The sequence below is a fragment of the Rhinolophus sinicus genome, linkage group LG07 (genome assembly GCF_036562045.2).
Source record: "Rhinolophus sinicus isolate RSC01 linkage group LG07, ASM3656204v1, whole genome shotgun sequence".
NCBI lineage: Eukaryota > Metazoa > Chordata > Mammalia > Chiroptera > Rhinolophidae > Rhinolophus > Rhinolophus sinicus.
Window position 1 is genome coordinate 77,205,901 of NC_133757.1, and position 16,810 is coordinate 77,222,710.

At 35.9% G+C, this 16,810-nt stretch overlaps 1 protein-coding gene across 11 annotated transcripts in view; it reads right to left on the bottom strand.

Moving 5' to 3' along the window:
* Positions 1–16,810, bottom strand: part of MARCHF1 (membrane associated ring-CH-type finger 1) — a 633,309-nt gene that overhangs the window by 365,820 nt on the left and 250,679 nt on the right. For 9 of the 11 annotated variants that reach the window (XM_074337792.1, XM_074337794.1, XM_019737038.2 and 6 more), the window contains one exon: positions 8,864–9,072. The exons of the other annotated variants lie outside the window; for them this stretch is intronic. Coding sequence is in view for 4 of the 9 variants with exons in the window: in XM_074337794.1 (XP_074193895.1) it covers positions 8,864–8,962 (99 nt within the window). In the remaining 5 variants the exon portion in view is untranslated. The remainder of the gene's footprint in view (positions 1–8,863; positions 9,073–16,810) is intronic. 11 annotated transcript variants of the gene reach the window in all.

Genomic DNA, 16,810 nt, shown 5'->3' on the forward strand with positions numbered 1-16,810 from the left:
GCACTCAAGAAGCCACATCTGCAACTGTAAAGTTTAAATGACAAGATCCTGGACTTTCAGTTGATGACAAAATAGGGTGACGCTTGAGAGAGGTTGGGGAAGGGAATGATTGTATGTTGCACCGTGGAATGTAAAGAAAGGGATGTAAATAACTGTAGCCACAGGTTAATTGTGGTGGTTTTAAAACATGAGCCCAGAATTGTGACCCTACGTTCTTCCATCTGGGCAGGAACAGGAACAACTTACTAATCGGCTATTATCTAAGTGATGCTGGGTGATTTCTGAAGCCGGATCATAAAAATCAATGCAGCTTCTGATTCGTTTGTTGGAAAACTCAACCTTGTGTCACCATTAAGAAGTCTCATTACCCCGAAGTACCATGCTATAGGATGCAAACAGAAATGAAGAGGTCACGTGTAAGTTATTTGATTGACAGTCCTAGTCTTCTATGCATCCCAAGTCAGGTGTCCAACATCTGAATGAATGAGCTATCAGGTGATTCTAGTTGCTAGCATTTGAGTCACCTCGGAGTCACGGTCACACAGTAAAGCATCTCACTGTGTACTGTCAAATTCCTGACCCACAGAATTCACGAGCCTGATAAAATGGTTGCTTTTAACTCATTAAGTTTGGGGGCAATTCATTAAGCAGAAATAGCAACTGAAATACAATCTCATAGAGAAGTTGTGAGTAATCCTAAAAAGCACGTAAAACAATTCCTGTTGAACACACAGTATGTGTCCAATAAGTATTCGCCTGAATAATAATGATGATGACTGTAAATATATGAAATATATACTCTCTATATAATATTAGTGTCAGGATTAACATATTCATTTTATTAGCATATTCACTTAGCAGGTCGGGCAGGGAGATTATTTGTTAATGCTAAGTGCCAGAAATGTATATATGAAAAATTCAGGGCAAGAGGGAAACCTGATTAATAGCTAAAATTTAACCATCCACATTTAGGGCTATTAAGCCCAGGATTCCTTCATCTTGAGACACCTGGGGGAAAAATGGTCACCTCCTTTGTTGACATCATAGAAAGGCAGAGTTATTGACTATTAAATACCATATATAATGTTCCACAGTCCATGCAAATAAACTCCCAATTATTTCATATTGTTATCCCAATTCAAATTCAGTATAATGGCTTTTCCTTAGGCACTTCTACACTCTAAGTCATTTAACTGATATTGCAAGCATTGATATCCCCCAAAGAGTATCAGAAGAAAAAGAAAATTTCACAAGGCAATTCATGTCAAATTGAACCAAGCTGGTATCTCAGGTAAATGCTGTAAGTTCAACAGTTATAATAAAGTCATCACTGTGCAGCTGAAGACTGTTTAAAAGCTGTTCAGCACAATGTCATTTTAATAGGCGTTATTGTAATTTAGAAGAATTAAAAAAAAAACTTTTACTGTTTCTCTAAATACTCAAATATTCACAAAATAACCCTGTGCATGTAAACTTTCAACAAACTTTCCTATTCAGGATCTTTGGTTATTTTAGTTTTTCATAGCATGGCCTATGCTTTATAATACCTAAAGAGTTGGTAAAACAAAAGAGCATTAACACCATAAAGATGAAGAAAAGTAAAAAGAATTATCAAAATAAGATAATTGCAATACTCAAATTTAAACATCCAAGGAATGTTGAAAAATATTGGCATAAGTAAAGAACTCCTGGCAATAGGCGCATGGAACAGATGTGAAAGATAACATACATTTCTCCATAAATTCTTGACTAGAAAATTCTTAGTGCAGCAGCTGCGAGATGGAGGTTGACAGCAAAGAAAAGCCATAAGGGTAGGTTTCACTTACCTAAGTCAAACAGACATGGTCTAGACCCATAGAGTTCAAAGTGTTGGCAAACTGCAAATAGCAATGCATTAGCTTTTTATTTTCATTATTTTTATCATCATTGTTATAAAAAATTCTATTGATGATGCCATGTAACTTTAAATACTGTGTTTCCCCGAAAATAAGACCTAGCCGGACCATCAGCTCTAATGCGTCTTTTGGAGCAAAAATTAATAAAAGACCTGGTCTTATTTTACTATAAGACCAGGAATATAATATTATATAATATAATATAATGTAATATAATATAATACAATATAATACAAAATAATATAATACCACATCTTATATTAATTTTTGCTTCAAAAGACACATTAGAGCTGATCGTCCAGATGGGTTCTATTTTCAGGGAAACACAGTATTTCTTCATCATTTCATCATTAATGGAAGCTATTAATTAAATAGTCATATTCACTACAAATAATAAAATACATTGATAAAAAATATAGTCAACATAGGGAAGTAATTTCTCTAACACTTTCACTATTCAAGCACTTAATGGTGTCTATTTTGTCCCAATGAATCTTCTAGCACTTTAGAAATATTAACTCATTTTAATTCTCACAACTTTATGAGGTAGTCCTCACATTTGTCACTATTTACACATGGCATACTGAGGCATAGAAATGTAACCAATCTCAGTGAGGTCCCACAGCTCAAAAGTGGCAAAGCTCAGATCTGAACCCAATCAGTCTCTTTCCAGGCACATGCTTTTAACTATTTCAGTCTCTTGTCTCTCAACATACACAATCACGTAATAAGCAAGAGATTCTTTCTAAATCTAAACCATGCAACTTCTATTATACTCTCATAGGACATCAAACAGAATGCCTCGGTCAGATGGTAACATTGATGATAGTCAAACTTGAATCTTTCACTGCGCAATTGACTAACTGAACGCAGAAATCACTTCTTCACTTGAATGGACTGCAGTAATAGTTTCATAGTAAGTGGTCATATGGGAAGTGGTTTTAGTAAAATAAAACATAGTGCTAGAATTTAAATTTTTAAAGCTTTGTAAGATTTACAATAACAAATCTCATATTTTTTAAGTTTATGAAAATTAATTTTGAATAAATTATGGAAAGTAAAGCTGTATTATGGATATAAATCTGTACAACTTTCAGCCACTAAGCATTCATTCATAGCCATACACCACCGTATGGAGCTTGTTTAGAAGTAAATCTGGTTAAGTTTACAAGTAGGAATAATTACTATCTGTAAAAAAATTGATCATTTGTGGAAACATGTATGCTGGTGCCTCATTTAACAAATGTTTATTCACTCTGTATTTCCTTGAGCTTCTGTGCCCTGTAGCACTGCATGTCCAATGGTTCTTGGTGCCAATTTCCCCCCCCCCTAAGAAACACTCTTTTGATGTTGACGTCAAAAACACAAACCCTAGAGAATTCAAAATGGTCCCTGGGATCAGAAAATGTGTATTATTTGGCAGTGGTTGGACGAAGAGAGCTCTCTGCAATTGTCCTCTTTGCCTTCCCTACTCAGATTTGCACAATTTGATGCATGGGATAATCAATGTGAGAAGTGAGAGGCCAAAAGCCAAAAGTCAGACGCTTAGCACCCCAGAGCACTCTGTCCTTTCCTTAAGTCTCCTTTTCCCTCTTTTAAAAGTCTTACCACCAGCTCTACCCATGTGTCACACCTATTTCAATTATTTAACAGGATTGTAGAGACAGGGAAGAGAATGAGTATCGAATAGATGTCATTTCTCATCCTCCCCTGGAGGTTGTGAAGCCTGCTGTAAGTGACTCAGGGGGCTATTCCTAGCAATGAGCTGGAGGAAAGCAACAGTCAGACTGTAATCCCCCCCCCCCCAGCGGTACCTCAAATTCAGGGATTCTAAATCCATGTTGGCACTGTCAGTGCTCCCTTTGTGCTGCAAGAATTGAGTTAAATTTTGGGAAATCAGCAAATTCTAAAAATCCTGATTAATAAAACATGTGTGTCTATATCTGCTCCTCCTACGCTCCAAGACACTTGCACATCAAGATTTTTGTTCAACAATCTCTCAAACACAATGATTACATTGAGTCTCATTAAAATCACCAGAATTCATAATACACTTTTTTTTTTAAATCCACACCAGGGAGAAGTTTTAACAATATACCTGTCTAATTGAGACCACAATTTTAAAAATACTGACCAGAGTGTATCAGCAATTACTAGTTGTTTTCATTTAATAGTTAATAAAATGTGTTACTCAGTCTTACTTACTAATGCAATTATCCACAACATCTGTTTTAAACAGGAAAAATTAACGTGAATTATGCTAATTTCATTGCTGAAAGCAAATAATAACATGGAAATTTCCTGGTTTTCATTATATGAAAGTATTTTAGTACTATTAGCATACTCAGTGGAATTCACGCTAAGCACATGGGACTCTAATATTCAATTTAGACTCAGGAGAGTAGTTAGAAAGTGCTCTGGAGAAATGAAAAAGAGAATTAGCCTTTCTATCCCCTGGCATTCTCCCTGTAATGTCAGGGAGACTGTTTTACACCTGCTAAATATGTATTTCATTTGGTCAATACACAGCATTCTGGCAAAACGTGCACAGGTTATTCATAAATTAATGTTTGTGATTGCTTTACCTGAATCCCAGCTATTTTTAACCTCAGAAGGTAGTTGTTGCGCAGGTAGCAATGCAGGGAACTACTGTAACTGAACTTTGGCAAAGGAGAATCATGTAGGGCCCAGTTATATGGTAAGTGATATAACACCCAACCATAAAAAAAAAAAAATGCCTTAAGTAACAAACAGCAGATATTGAATCACTTCATTGGAAAATTGCTTGGTTTTGAACATGGGTCAGTTTCAAGCAAGAATTAAACCAGTGACTCAACTAATATCATTCAGAACTTATTTTCTCTCTGTCTCTCTGTCCTGCCTATTTCCAAGTCAGCTTCAGCATCAGGAGCAACTCTGGTCCCCCTGAAGGTCCAACATTTTTCCAATATCCAGATCCAGACCTCATGTCCTCATACAAACCATCCAGAAGGAGAGAACAATTTTTTTTCCAGAGGTTTCTAGAACCAATAAGGCTTATCTTCACCAAAAGTCCAAAAGGCTCCATGTGTGTCATTGATGTTGATGGAGTCATGAACCCATTCCTGAACCATTTACTATGACGGAGTATTATGATATACTGACTGGTTTAAGCAAATCAAGGCTCATTCTTAATCACGTGGCTGAGAATGGGCAGGGTTGGTTCTCTGAGCACTGTTACCAGAAAATAGCATGGAGGAGTCACAGCAGTGACAACAGGTGTCCACTAAAGGTGAGGCCTCATTACTCAGTTCCATTCTACTTGAGCCAAATACTCTTAAGTCCTCACTTAACCTCGTCAAAAAGTTCTGTGACTTCCAGCCAAATGACTTACAACAAAACCAATTTCACCATAGGCTAATTGATATTAAAAAAAAGAGCTAAGTTCCAATGGCATCTCATCAATGTTATAATGAGATGACATTGAATGAAACAATGTTATTCCAGGACCTACTGCATGCCTTGAAGACAATCACAGTCTTTGAGTGCCCAGAGTGAATAACCACATGATTATGTTAAAGGAATATTCATTAAACATCTGAGCACTGGAAACAAACCATCAGGAATGCTTTAATGTGAAGAGTGAGAACATTTTCATTAATTTAATACAGCTGAAAACAAAATCTTTTAAATTTGATTCAGATAAAAGACTAGAATTGGATTATGGTAGAAAAAATAAAAACTTTAATTAATGTTTTAAAAAAGGAGTAACAGAAGAAAATAAAATGCTCTGAGTTTTGAAATGAGATCTAGTAAATGTATTTTGTTTTCCTACAATTACTAGCAAATATACCTTTTCTCTAGGGGACAACTTGGAGAGGTTAAGTGACTTAACTCAAGATTAAAAGGCTTTGGTGAAGCCAGAACTCCATTTCAGGGATCCTGAATCTCAGTCCAGTACCCCCCGCTACTAACTACTGTGTTTCCCTAAAAATAAGACTTAGCCACACAATCAGTTCTAATGCGTCTTTTAGAGCAAAAATTAATATCAGACCCAGTATTATATTGTATTATATTATAACATATTATATTATATTATAAGACCCGGTCTTATATTATATTAAAATAAGACTGGGTCTTATATTAATTTTCTCTCCAAAAGACGCATTAGAACTGATTGTCTGGCTAGGTCTTATTTTCAGGAAAACACAGTATTTTGCTCATTGTTGTTTAATTTTCACCTTATTTTGCATTTTTAATAAAATTAATTCTTGTTACTTTCTATAAATAGGACCCATTTTATATCCCACCTGATTTTATGAGTCATGGGCAGATAACTGTTAACAACAAGAAATCCAAATGTCCTCCCATTGAGAGGTTAGCAGCTTTAGGGTTTATATAGCTTTCTTAAGTTTTGGAATTGTAATTCTGTGCCTTGAAAAAAACAAAAACTAGTAAATGCAATAGTAATAGAAAGGGCTTTCTAACACACAGGATATATGTTGTTTAATTTATCCACCTTTTGAGGCATTTACAACTGTTTTAGACTATCTACTTAGTCACCAAGACAAGAGATTTAATGGCCTATAAGATTTAATAAAATGTTTCAAACGTACTCTTAAAGAGAACTTTTAACTCCATCTTATTGAAAACCAAGGATGGAGTGTCAATTTCCACCCTTTCACTTTGAGTCTATGCTTGTCCTTGTAGCTGAGATGTGTCTCTTGGAGATCGAATATATGGTGATGGAAGGAGAACTGACTCTGGGTGATGAACACACAATGGGATTTATAGATGATGTAATACAGAATTGTACACCTGAAATCTATGTAATTTTACTAACAATTGTCACCCCAATAAATTTAATAAAATTAAATTAAAAAAAAAAAAAAAAAGAAAACCAAGAATGTGAAACCTGAAAAGTGCTTCCCATTCTGATACTCAGAACTATGTTTCTTTTTTAAAAATAATATGTAGGCTAGGAGTTTCCTCTCTTTTTCCTATATTCAACCTAAATTTTCTTTAAGATTGTCCGCTGACTCGCCTTGGCACACACTACAGTGTGTTTACGCCTGAAAGAAATGAAGCTGTTCATAAATGGCTACGTCTTTAAAGATCTGTGAGGATGTGGCTTAACAGAAATATCGGGATTGTGGCTATTTTTATTAGAGGTAGAATCATTTCATTATTATTTCTACCATGAAAAAAAAAAGTGTGTGTGATTTATTTTCAAAAGTCAAGTGAGCCAGCCATCCCAGCTTTATCTGATTCATCATCAAGGAGACATTAACAGCAGGAGACTGTCTGGTGGTGACATCATGCCAAAGAATGGGGGGGAGGAAATTTGGAAATGAAAGTGTTTTCATTACCAAACATTGTTCAGATGCCGATCATTCTAGATAGGAAAATTGCCACCCAATATCAACTTCTGAAGTTTCCTTTAAAAGTACCTCATATTCACCCAACAAATCTAGACAATGAGTAAGGGCAATCACATATAACTTTTTAAAATCTTGAAATTCCATACCTATTTTCAGAATTGGTCAGTGTCCTCCATTTCCCACCCCATGTCAATGAAATCAAGAGATACTCTTTAATGTTCTCATAATCATATTATCACATCAAACTAAACAGACATATTTAAGCGACTATTTCCAATTACTACTAAGCTGGTAAGTTTCCTGACTTTACAAAGATGCTTCATTCTTAGACACTCCAGAAATACCCAATATGCCTATGGCAGGGCAATTACTATGGTAGAAGTATCTCTCACACTAAATTAAGAAAGAACTCCTGAAGTTCTGTACAATTCTAGCCACATCAAGAGCTCGTTGCTCTTCAATGACATTTCAAAATCAGTTCCAATCAAGTACAAAGAGGCTCTAAAATGTCTTTTCATGTTTGAAGATATGTTTGAGGTTACTACTCTATTCATTTCGGGTACACCTTGACCCTCTACTCCCATCACTTTTAATGGTTAGTTTTCCTTGGTTTTGTTTTTGTTTCTATGCTCCCTCTGTCCCTAGTATGTATTCTTCAGGGAAAAAAAGACTAATATATAGAACTGGAGGTGGGGAAAGCTTATTTTTCTACAAAGCTTGTAAGACCTGAGGACTAGAAAATAGCTATGTTAAGGAGACAAGTATCTGGCATTCTATCGCAAGTGCTTTATTAGGTGCACAAAACATTTATAATATTTTCACCCAATATCCTTGAGTCTGCCCAATCTCTTTCTTAAAACACTTTGAAGTAAGTTCCCAGCATCTGCTCTTTAAGCAGTTTTACTTAAAACAACAGCTGCTGAATTTCACTGCAAAATAAAACCTGAAGCTAATAAGTTGAATATTATATTTCTCTAGCCCTTGGAAGTTTCAAATAATGCTTTTCTTTTTCATGAAGAAAAGAATTACAAATGAAACAGACATCAAACAAAAGGAAGACGCATGCATGCACTGGGAATGTATGCGAAGAGCAGCCGATCCTATGAGGCAGAGAAATGCCATCCTAATTCATGCTATACATTTGGTGACACAGCCGTCATATCTCTGGCTTCACTGTCATTTGTTAAGAAAGTTATTTTCAAACATTCTAGCTTAATGGGCAGTGAGCAAAATTAGCAAACGTCAGCAGTCCCACTATCTGAAAATGGATAGCAGCAATATCCACCGCTGTCCAGGATAGCTAGGTTGTGTCCTGGCAGCCGAAAAGTCCAAAGTGACTCTGTACACTGTTTAGACAAAGAGGCAGAAGTTTTTAATCTGTCAAGCAGCACGTGTCCTTATAGCTTTGGTTCCTTTCTTCATTCAGAAAACAGAGGTTACGTTTCATATGTTCCTGTGAGTTACAAATGGTTCTCTTCCAATCTGCTATTACACTGAGAGCAGAAGCCCAGCTGCTCTTAAACCCTAGCCACATCCTGTGGTGCAAAGACCAGCATTGGCTACAGTTGGCTTGGCTGTCTTATTTTATCAAATCAAACCTCCTCTTACCTCGACTTCCTTGTTCTTCTCTTTGTTTCTGCCCATTGAACTTCTCCCATTGCTGGCGGTCTCCCGTGCTGGGATTACGGATATCTGGTGGAGGGGCATACTGGCAGGGCTGCAGGTTGCCAGTCCCCGGCTGGACGCCTTAGCTCTTCACTAGCCCTGGGTAGCCCACCTGCACAACTGTTCATATCCTTGCTTTGCCAAGCTCAGTTCTAAACAGAAAGGGGAAAAATAGTGTTTGAGTCACTGTGCAGCAAAAGCCGGGGTCTCTGGCTAAAATGTCAAACACACTGAAAGGGAGCCTAAAAGAAATGCAAGAGCAAATAATCCAGGGAGTGTTGTCTCTCAAAAGGATGATTTACTGCAAGTCATAACCGTACTGCTTTGTCACTGGAGCACCCCCTCTCCCTAAGAGCATTGTGGGAGACAATTCAATTTCTATTGTACCTAATAACTGTCATGGAAACCAAGGAAACCTAGGTCTCACAGGCCCTTATTAGCAACTACTTCCTTTAATGGCACAGACTTCCACATTTGCAGCGGCTGCCACTTCTGCTTTTGTTTCTTCCCTAATTCCCCAGGAGTCCACTAAGCACCCAGAGACTCTGCATCCTGCTGACTAAGTAAATAAGCAGAAGGCTGAAAAGCTTAGTGTCCTATTTGGAGCCAAATCTCTTCCTTGAAAAGCGTGGCTAGCTGGCTGTGTCCTTCATGCCTCCGCAATAAGCTGCTTACGTCAAAGGATCTGCCTTGAAGTGAAGAGCATCCAATGATGTACTTAAGGAGAGAGAGAGAGAGAGAGAGAGAGAGAGAGAGAGAGAGAGAGAGAATGCAAATGTTTCATTGGCTGGTTGTAAAAAAAAAAGAGCTAACCATTCCTGCATCTTCCTTAGTAAGACATCAGCAACAGGCGTCAGACAGCATCATCATTCTGATACACGGAGCACCACACTGCACATTTCAGTTTTATTGCACCTCTTCTGCTCCCTGAAATATCTTTGTTAGAATCAGTAGTAGCCTCGCCTTGCTGTTTCAAGAAGGAAACACACTGCTAAGGACTTTACTGTCCTTTTAATAGTTATATGATTTGGAGAAAATAAATAGTGGATCCAAATTTCTGCCCTTCAAATTAAAAAAAAAAAGAAAAAAAAATTAACTTTTAAAAATCACTTTTCCCTGTGATCATTTCTTCTTTGTAGGGTATTGGTTATTCTGTCTTTAAAAGGACAGAATTTTCTTTTCTCATTTTAGATAAATGCACTTTATGTTTTCTGGACATTGTGAATCGATCACAATCTTGTGGGTTTCTTCACTCCAAAAGAAGCACAATTCAGAAAATCTGTTGTTCTATACATCTTCCGGCACTATGTGTAAGTTCTAATTGGTCCCTAATCACACAGAAGATCTTCCAAGTAGTTTCTGGCTGCAATTCACCTTTAACGAGCTTTGCAGTCCACAAAAATAATGTCATTTTCTACATGACATTCCAGTTTGTTTAAACTCGGGATACAGATAAAAAGTGAGATGGGTAGCGACGCTCATTGGCAACTAAGACAAAAATAATCCAATGCAAAGACTGCTTAAAAACCTTTAAATATTTGCTGAAATAAATACTTCAATGTACTTTCAAGTTTGGTCTAATTGTGTGTTCCTTTTTAACTTAAATTTGCCACCCTCACATGAGCTCTGGTGGTGGCTCTTACCTCCACCATCGATCAGGCTCACTTGGAGAGAATTTTGACACATAGGTACCCGAGACTCAGAGATTCAGGTTCAATAGAGCTGCAGTGGGAACCTGAAGTGGACATTTCTTTAAAATATCACAAATGATTCTGATACAAAATTGTGAGAATCACTGCTGTATATCAATAAAATACCCTTAGAACAATAAGCTGAGGTTTGACTAGTGAAAAATCTCTTGCTTTAAAATAGTGAAAAATAGAGTTAAGTAACCCTAAACTTGGCAGTTGTTCATCATCACTCTTAGTTTACAAATTGCATTTGTGAAGTACAGGGGCTTTAATGAAGTGACTAAAATCCAAAGTCTTCTAAAAATGCCCTGTCCAAAGTTAAGTTGATAATACCTAGAAAACTACGTGAGCTTAAGACTCACATCTGTGAACTGCAATTATGAGGTGGGCATTTCCTTACTTTAAAAATAATCCTTAACGCCTCTCTCTAGAAGAACTGTCTTAATTAAGGGAAGGTTGGAAATAAAAGTCTGTAAATTTAATAGTGTGTCACAAATACTAAAACGTAAATGATGAATATGTAATATCATCAGTGTTTACACACATGAAAGGCTAAGGCAGCTTTCCAGATAATTTAGACTTTAATGCTTTTGCTTAAAATATTCATTGAAGTTACAGAAAAGGAGATTTTTAGCTTGAATTAACTAAATAGCTGTCTTAATCCTTTACCTCATTATGTGTGTGAGGTTTATCCTTTGTTTACTCTCAGATTTTTCAAAAATCAGATTTGAACTTCAAGTTAATTTGATTTATGTGGTTGAGTTATTTCAGTTAGCAAATTTAGAAAATAAATCGAATTTCCAAATATATATATATATATATATATATATATATAGTAATTTACACACTAAATAAGAAAGTCTTTTCAAGTAAGTGCTTCAGAAATAACAGGAAGCATTAATAACCAGGATATTTAATAAAGAGTTACCTAGTATTGTATTAGGTATAGCCACAAATTGAGCGTTTAAAATTTTCCAACAGCATCAGAGAGAAAAAAAAGACACATGCTTTTAACACTTTGTGTGTTCTGATGTTCTCCTGCATTGGAACACTGCAACACACATCAGCTAATGGGAATATCTTACATTCATCTAATACTTTTACTTAAGCAGCAACCAGAGTGCTGTGCCAACCAGAAGTATGAAGTCTCTCTAGGATGCTTCATTATGTAACAATCCAAAATTACAACAAACAAACAAAAAACTGTTGTGGAATGCATTTCTCCTATGAGAGCACAGTCCATCTAGTGCAGTAATTAAACTCTACAGAATAAATGAGAAGCAATGCATTCAGCAACTGGGCACCACCAGGCACTGACCCCACTACCGGAGAAGTCATGGATTCTGGAATCAGTCAGCTAATTCCTATCTATCTGTACACAACCACAATACATGAATATGGTTGAGGTTTCCAAACTTGATTTTTGTGGAAACTACTGACCATGATTATTGTTGAAACCTTCTGGGAATATTCTCTCTCCACCTGGCACTATTTCATACGCATGCCTGAGTTACATTTATTTTGCTTCCGCCTTCTGGTTTCCAACACTCTGACTCTTCAAACGGAACCTGAATTGCAGCCTCTGGCTCCTAAACGTAGCTTTTGTGGTTGATAATTCTAATGCTAGAACCTCAGCTTTCCCTAAGAGAGTCTGATGTGGTGCTTCTCCTTGCTCTCAATGGCCTATGTTGTCTCTAGTTTCAAAGAAAAACAAAACAAAATATGCATCTGGTCTTCTACTAGGAGACCAAGCTCAACTTTGCCAGCTTCAAGGAAAAAAATCAAAAAACAAAAAACAAAAAATGGCCTCTAAGGGTTTTATTTAGCTTGTAATTAAGCAAAAAAAGAAATACAGTATTAGATAAAGACAAGAAACAAAGTAAACATCTGCTAATGCATTAACTGGACATATTGATAATTCAATTCAACAAACATTTATTGAACATTATCTGCGCTTTCTGAACCATGCTAGGAATGAAGGAGCAGGAAGTAATGGACAAAATTATGGGGGACATCTCTGTAGGAATGAGACTATCTCAAGGAGTTTGCTGTGTTATTAGGAAGACATGACATACGCAGATAAATCAGTTTGAAGAATATATGACACAATAAATCGATATTTAAAACACAATATAAAATACTGAATGTAAGTGTCAAAAAAGGCTTGAGCACCAAGAAATCATCATAGGTCTAAATAGTTCATCTTGAGAAGGAATTGGGGCCTGCGTAGGAGCTTGGCAGAGACAAGGTGATGAAATGACTTAAAGACACAGAGATAAGTGCAAGATTGGCATGTGGGTGTTCAGGACACTATTTTAAATGACACAGAAAATTTGTTTAAGGTTATCAGTTAGTGTAGGCCATGTATGCCCATTAGAATATAACATTGATTAAAACTTGGGAGGGGAGAGGGAAGAAACCAGGCCAAGAGCCTGAAGAAAGGGAAAGTCTAGGCAAAGCAATATCAAAGTTATAAATGCATTGATAGGGGACACAGAGATAATAAACATAAGAACTTTAAGAGGATTCTGAAAATGGAAACAAGGCATTCTGAGTTGGGGAAAAGATATTTCATAACACATCCCTAGCAAAAGGGAGGACACCTGGATCGAATGGATTTTCAATGTTCTATCACACAAGGCTTCCGTCAGAGGTTACTGGGAAGAATATGGGAGCACAACAGCAATGCACACAGACTCATGACATCTTGCAAGACAAAAGGAGAAAGGAACTTGGATTTAAAAGCTATTTTTAAAAGCTATTAGGGAAATTCTGAGGCATATACATATATAGAAGAGTTAGGAAATGACTCAAACAAAATAAGATCAACGCGAACAATGAGAAGAAAAGATAAAACAGAAAACTAATTTAAATAACTAGTTCTCCATTTACAGAAGATCTGCAATGTAATGAAGCATTTCTAAAATGCTGTGTCTTCGTGGGTTCTGTCTGATTGTCTGGATCCAATCATGATTATATTTGGTATGTGAAACCATCTTTTGCAATTAGGAAAACATCCTTTTCAAGTAGAAATTCTGCCCCAGAAGACCTTTCAGAAGCAATTAGATGATCAGTCTTCAAACATGAACATGAGATGAACTCTCAAGATCTTTGGTTTCATTTGCTGGAAAGTACTGGTCCTAATTTTGGACACATCTATTCTCTGAGGTTGAACCTGATTACAATGGAGCCAAGGAATTCATTTCACTCTATTGGAGAATCAATAGCAATCCTCACAGTGACAGAAAATATGTGGTAATTACAGCAGGCACCAAAACAGTCAGTGGTACTAGTTTTTTTCTTGATAATATGCTCATGACAAAAGAATATCATCAGAAACAATCTCCTTATTAACTTCATAAGACTAATCTTTGCTCCTTTCTAATTTACTGAGAGAAAGAAAAAAAAAGTCATATCATTCTATTCACTAAAAAAGTGATGTGTTAAAAGGAATCAGAAATCTAAGGAAGATAAGCGTATATTAATATTTAATTAGCTTTGTGGACATAGTTTAGGACTAAACAAAGTCAACTTTTTATGTCGTGTATTACTTTTCTTTGCAAAACGAATGAAATCAAAATCTTGTTTAGAAAACAAGATTTATTTTGGCAAATAAAGTTAAATTCAGTGTAACTCTCCAAGTATACAAATGTACCAGTTAATGTTTGTTAATGTTCTCTATAACTTTCAAAATGTTGGTATATCCGGTTGAACAAAGAGCAAATAGGGGGGAAAATCTCTTAGGGCAAATATCTGCTTCCCTCACATAGCTTCAGGAAATGTAAAGCACTCATCCCAAAAGGATGGGTTGGCATCTGTTGGGATACCAGAGTCATGGCAGAAGGTCTTCAAGTCATTTGTTGCTTCAGAACCTTTTCACTCTGTCTCAAGGAATGGGGGTAAAAGTGGTATGTCCACACAGGACATTTCACACAGACTATTTTCTGAGGCTCCCTCCCCTTCCACATTCTGGATCTTCACTGTCAGCGTCTCTGGGGATCTCATAAACCCTAGCCTTCTGAAAGCCTAGTAGCGCAGTTCCTCTCAGCCGTTCAATGAGTTAAAGAGAGAAATAGCTTCTCTTCATACGTGTCAAAATTCTGACTTAATGCTTCAGAGTACTTATGAGCAAATTTAATCAAGTGCTTCTTGGATAGTTATAAGATATTAAGCAAAAGAGAACTGTCCCTGACATTCTTAATCAAGCAAACACACACACACACACATACACACACACACACACACACACGTATTCACCTGAGTACACGCACAAAAACACAAAACAAATATTATTATTTTGAATTCAGAACTAAAATTGAAGTCCAAATGTAGAGATATATGTATCTACTCAAATATTATTTATTTATATTCCTTATAAATAAATTTCTCTTGCTAGTCTTTATTCAGTTTGAGTGGAAAATAGAATCAGAGAATTTTATATTTGAAAGGAAAATTAGAAAGCACCCTACCATTCTACAGATGAGCAGATTACGTCCCGGTAGAGAGAATGTTTTGACATAATCAACGACTAGTTGATGACAGTCAATGCAAAACAATCTCCTGCTTCACGGAAACTCCTGTCCTTTCACCATGCTCTGACCCAACCTAATAAGTATAAAGTTTAGATATGTTTTAAGTAAAAACAAGCTATGTAATAACTACATTTATGTATATACATTACAAGTACGCATTTATTTCTGAGAGAAATACACTTTATGATATAATTGTAAAGTGTACATATCTCCTCTTTGAAAACTTCATTTTACTAAAGTTTTTTGTTGTTAATTTCTGAAAGATCCAATTTTTTTATTATTATTTGAGGAACAATTATTAAGTTTGAGGCCTTCCTAGTTTTTCCTTGTTTTTTACTCTCATGGCCCACTGATTATGAAAAATGTCAAGAATCATAAACTTAAAATTATTACTGTTACTATTTTCAGAATAAATTATATTATGACAAACGATTATAATCAGTACTTTGGAAAGAGCTATAAGAAATGACGGGTCAAAATTCAGAAAGTTAAATCTATATTCTCTTCTTTCATATCTGGCAGATTTCATAATGACAAAATTATTACACGATTACATTTTATATTTTCTGCTGCTATATTCCAAAATAATCAGCAGACTTAGGCAATTTGGTTAATTTTCCAGGTAGCCATGTATGAGAACAGTCAAAATGGCATTTTTAATATCACTGAGGAAATGAAGGGCTGATGGGCCATAAGAAAATTGGTTTTCATACTTGTTTTTAGAGATACACACACATTTTCAGCCCAACCCAATAGAACATTTCTTCTATAGAGGGTATCGGAAAGTATCTTCAATTCAGGGTGGTCCTTTCAAATGTACACACATCTACTTTATTTCACTCAGAATTTTTCCCAGCCAAATTTAAAGGTTATAAGAGCATTATTTTTAAGTTTGAAAACAGAACTTAGAAACAAAACTAACCTATAATTTAATTTCAACTTTTTAAAATGGAAATTATATTTATTAACTTTACTAAATAGTTTTACATACTAAAGAAATATTTTACAAGATGAAAAATACGCTACCTTCAATAACAGGTGACCATGAAATTCCCAGTTTTTGTAGCTTAAGGATTAGTTTTTTCTATCCAAAATAACACAATCTCAGAAATAACTGTAGAACCCCAGTTGAACAATGTGTTTTAAGAAGCCATTGAGTATTCAAAACTATCTCGTGATCCTTTTGAGAACAAAATTGCTCATTCCTATTTTTTAAACCAGAATGTTTATTCCTTGCAGACGTTTAGAAATAAGACATGGAATCCCATCAGAATGTAATAATACTTCTTAATAGCCATACTACTCCCTGTTATGAGTTGAATCTGTCTCCCCAAAAGTATATGTCAGACTCCTATCCTTCAGCACCTCAGAATATAATTTTTTTGGAGAAAGGTCTCTACAGATGTAATCAATTTAAAATGAGCTCATTAGTAGCAGCCACATTCCGGCAAACTGGTGCCCTCAAAAAAAGGGAGAAAATTTGGACACAGAAACAGACATGTATGTACAGAGAATGCCATGAGAAATTTGGAGTTATGCTGCCAAAGACAAGGAACTAACAAAGCTAGGGACTGGCACAGATGCTTTTTCAGTGCCTTTGGAAAAAACAGGGCCCTGATGACACCTTGTTCTAGGATTTCTAGCCTCCATAACTGTGAGACAATACA